At 39.8% G+C, this 4,683-nt stretch overlaps 1 protein-coding gene across 1 annotated transcript; it reads right to left on the reverse strand.

The window, feature by feature from the left end:
• Positions 1–2,260: 2,260 nt before the first annotated feature.
• Positions 2,261–4,069, reverse strand: LOC128738078 (protein Cep89 homolog). Its single transcript, XM_053832919.1, has 4 exons — positions 3,049–4,069; positions 2,862–2,991; positions 2,636–2,803; positions 2,261–2,576 (listed from the first exon to the last, which is right to left on the reverse strand). Exons 1-4 carry the CDS (start codon positions 4,067–4,069, stop codon positions 2,261–2,263), a joined length of 1,635 nt encoding a protein of 544 aa, XP_053688894.1.
• Positions 4,070–4,683: the final 614 nt, after the last annotated feature.

Here is a 4,683-nt window from a genome sequence, read left to right on the forward strand (position 1 = left end):
ATTAATTAATGCAGAAAAAGCAAAACAGTCTTCAGCAAAAATATTCCTTTTTTATGTGCAAAATGTAATCTAGAACATCACATTGAGCTGTCTGTTGAAATAAACATGTTACAAGAAGAAATGTGATTTGAGGGGTCGTTTATAAACAAAGGTCTATTGCTGAAAATGGGTAAAAGGTAGAAGTTTGATATCTTCAGAAAAAATACTTGAAATTAGTTTATCTTTAATATTTTGAAGCGTGAAAAAAAATTTACTCAAGAAGTTATTACTTAAATTGTTGTTAAAGTACCACCTAAATATTTTACGACTTCTTCAAAACATGCATCATTTTGTCATTCAAAAAGTTGCCGAAGACCACATTGAGCTGAGATATGCCGTTTAACCGCAAATTAATTTGTCCCGAAATTTTAATGTCTGGCCCATAGTGCAAGGATGCCGGACGACTGTGCAGTGAAATCCGTTCTCTTCAAGAACCCCACCGGTACCAGCAATAAAGGGGCCCAACGTGCTAGATGGCTCGACCAGGTTGAAGCCGACTTGCGTGTGCCGAGAGGCGCAACAACTTGGCGACGAGTAGCCCAGGGCCGGGTACAACGTACAATAGAGAAGAATTCTTGATACGACAAGAGCCACCCCGGCTCTCGGCTGCTAAAGTAAAATTGTAAAACATAGTCCACAATGTAGTTCAAATATGTCCCAAAATCTGGATCAAAATTTGATACGTTCAGATCCAAAACATGGTCCAGAAATTGGTTTAAAATCTGGTCCAAAATTTGATCCGAAATCTGGACCAAAATCTGATATAAATATGATCCAGAATCTGGTCGAGGCCCAAAATCTGGCCCTGGTCCAGAATATGGTTCAAAGTCTGGTCCCAAATCTGATCCAAAATTGATCAAAAATGTGATCCAAAATATTATTAATCAGCTGGTCCAAATTTGATAAAAATGTGGTCGAAAATCTGGAATCTGATAGAGGTCCATCATCTGATTCAGGTCCAAAATATGGCCAAAATCTAATCGGAAATGTAAACCAAAATCTAGTTCAGAATCTAGTTTAAATCTGTTCCAAAATCTGGAACAAAATTTAGTAAATAATGTGATTCGTGATCTAGCCCAGGTCTAATATACGGTCCAGGTTCAGAATCCGGTTGAAACCCTAATCCAAAATCTGGTGTGTGGTTTAAAGTTTGATCAAAAATGTGGCCCAAAATCTGTTCTGGTCCAGCTCTCGAATCTAGACCCTAATTTGATTCAGAATCTGGTCCAAAATCTGATAAAAAAATATAGTTCAGAATCGAGGCAAGGGTCACAACCTAGGTCAGGTCCAGAGTCTGGTCCAAAATTTGGTCAAAATCTGTTAAAAATGTGGCCCAAATCTGATCCAGAATCTGATGCAGTTCTACAATCTGGGTCCAAAATCTAATCCAACATGGGATAAATAATCTGATCAAAAATGTGATTCAAAATTTAGTCCAGACTCTAGTCCAAATCTGTTCCGAAACCTAAAACAAAAGTGGATTAAAATGTAGCCCACGATATAGTCCAAGTCCAAAATATGGTTCGGAAACAGGTTCAAAGCCTGATCCAAAATCTGGTTGGCTGCTTAACAACTAATCAAAAACCTGGGGCTCAAAATCTGCTCCAAATCCCAAATCTGGCCAAAAAATTTTGATCAAAAATGGAGTCCAAAAGCTGGTTTATAAACTGGTTCAGTCTCAGAATCTGGTCCAAAATTTGACCCAAAATCTGATCCGAAGACTGATAAAAAAATGTGACCAAAAATGTGGTTCAGGTTCGAAATCTGGTTTTGGTCCAGAATGCGGTTCAATATTTGACCCAATATACGATCCTAAATTTGGAATCTAGTCCAAATCTGTTGCAAAATTTGTCACCAACTTCTTTTCTGGGCCTACCGCTAATTTTGCCCGGATAAACATACGCCCGACGCCTACAAAAACACGTCCGACGCCCTGTCAGGGGACTGGTTTTGGGTACGGACAAAATAAGGCGCTTATAGTATTAGATGATGATACCAAGTAGGAAAAATTCTCTTACAAATTAAGAACAAGTATTTTTGATATCATTCTGATAAGGCTTATAATTGGACTAGTTTTGAAGCTATAAGTACTACATCGTTTTAACGATAGTGCATTCGATATTTTTATTTGCTTGCTGAATAATTGTCATGACGGAATTGCTTTGTACTTTGCGAACATACTACTACTAACGATTTGTGGAATTCCACTGAAAACAGACGGCTACACCTTCCTAAACTGCACCTTCTCTTCGAGAACCTTCCGTAGGCTGTCCTCACGTTGCTGCAGTCGGCGCTGTAGTTGATTGATCTCTGCAGCATGTCGGATCTGGAGGCCCTGAAGCTGTTGGTCCCGTTCGAGAATTTTAGCTTGTAAAGCTTTAATAGTTGGCCAATAATCGCGCGGCGGTTCGCGTTGTTGCTGTTCAACGTTTCGGCTGCTGCCGGCCACGCTTTTCAGGCGAGCTTTAAGAGCTTCTTTTGATTGTTTACTGCGGTGAAGCGATTGTTTGAGAGCTCTAGACTTATCCATCAGGACCCTGAAAAAGATCAAAATTAATTCGAAACAGTTTAGATTTACATTACCAAAAACACCGACTCATTAATTTCTTTGTGTCGCTCGAGAATTTTCTGCTGTTCGACAACATGTGACTTCAATTGGGAAATCTCTTGATCTTTCGCTTCAATGGTTGCTTTCCACGTCGCTGCTTCTTCTGTGGATCGTGTTTTTTCGGAATGATGCTGAATTTTTAGTTCTTCAAATAATCTAAGTAAAAAAAGGATGGTTCAATAGTTCAAAATAGAGTCAAAAACTTCAAACATACCTTTGACATTCTTTCATACTTTCAACTACAACCTCAGGTCTTTGATTAAGATTCCTCAAGGAAGTTAATTCTCCTTTCGCCCTGGAATAAGCTTCCTGCAAGCGTTCGATGTCAAGGCACTGAGCTTGTACTGTAAGTATAAGAAATATAAGAATAAACTGTTTTAAAATCATTAATTATTTCCTACTTTTCTGTTCGTAACATTTCAAAACTTCAACCAACTTCTCCTTCGCCAGATCGGCCCGCTTGCCCTGTATTTCGGCCTTACTTTTGAACACATCAATCTGCGCCTGCAACCGCGCTCGTTCCGAAAGCCAACTGCTCTGAGTGCTCTTGATCTCCTCCATATCTCGGTGAAGCTTTTCGTTCTCCTCCAGCGTTTGCTTCAGCTTCCCGGTAAAATCGATCAGCTCCTGTTCATACTGTTGCACCAGATCGTTTTTCTCCCCGATCGTTTCCTCGTACGCATTCAGCAGAGGTCCCAGGGTGTGCGAGTTCACCGGTCCCCAGTTCAGATTGTCTTTGCTTCCCCCGTACGAACTATCGACGAAGTCGATTTTAGGAATGTCCCCCCTCACTGTCTTTTCCTTTCGTATCACCTCCTGGTACCGTTCGACTTGAACGTTCAATCGATAGACTAGAATTTTCATCATTTTAATATCGTTCCTCAGGTCACCATTTTCCTTAGCAAGATTTTCCCTCTCATGCCCGAATTCCGCACAACTATCGCAACTCTTCGGTTTAGTGGTCTCCAGTGCCTTCAGATTCTGCTGCACTTGCTGGTATTCTTTTTGCAATTTCTCGTTCTCGATCGCAAACTGATTGTTACATTCAAATAAAGTTGTAATCTTTTCAACTAGCTTATTGATTTGATGGTCCTTGGCTCGGACAATCCGCTCCACGTGATGGTCTCCGCTTGTTTTTCGACTCCTGTTTTGACTTCGATGTTCGTCGTTTCCCGCTTGCAGATCCTCTACGCTCTTGCTTCGACTAACGATCACCCCCGTGTATGTCTTAACTGGTCCGGGGATTCGACTTTTGTGGCCCTTCTGACGCGACCGTTGGTAGCTGGATTTCCGGTACGGTTCATCATCCGAGTCCAGTGCAATCGGAATAGGCGATGAAGATTGAATGGAGGGTTTGTCCAAGTCGGAAACAATTTTAAACAGGGGATCGATCGTTTTACGGATTGGTAGTTTGGATGACATTCTCGAACGGTCATTGCTTGCTTCTGGCTTTGTTTGCACTTTTCAAGCTTCACTATCCTGAAAATGAAATAAACTCGAAATGGTGAGTATAAAAATAGAAACAGTTATACAATTACGTAAAAACGTACGTTTTTACAGTGAATTTTGAATAAGTTCAATCGATAATTTGCGTGCAATTCGTGTTAGTTGCCATTGGAAGAAAACTATGTAGGCTTTGATTCTCTTTATCATAAACTGGTAGATTTTTCATACACCAAACAGAGTTGCTTTGTTTTTCTTGTTTAAATGATGATAAAATTAATTAGAAGAGATCGCAGTAACCCGCGAGCGCGGACGAACGTGAAAATTTTTACGTGGCGAATTTTTCGTTTTTAAATTGAAAAATTTAACTTCGATTTTAACATAAAATTTAATTACCGAATTCGTTAGAAACCGTGTGAAATCAGCCCATCGAAAAAAAAAAGTAAAAGTACAGTGCATTTTTCCTTTTGAGATCTGGAAAACTTTCTGCTAATTGGATGTCGCTGTGTAATTGAGTTTTAAGTTTTGCGTGGCTCGACCATTTGAAGTGAAAAATAGTGTAATGTGGATTCTTTCGATACTTGTAAGCTAGA

Source organism: Sabethes cyaneus, chromosome 2 (genome assembly GCF_943734655.1).
Source record: "Sabethes cyaneus chromosome 2, idSabCyanKW18_F2, whole genome shotgun sequence".
NCBI lineage: Eukaryota > Metazoa > Arthropoda > Insecta > Diptera > Culicidae > Sabethes > Sabethes cyaneus.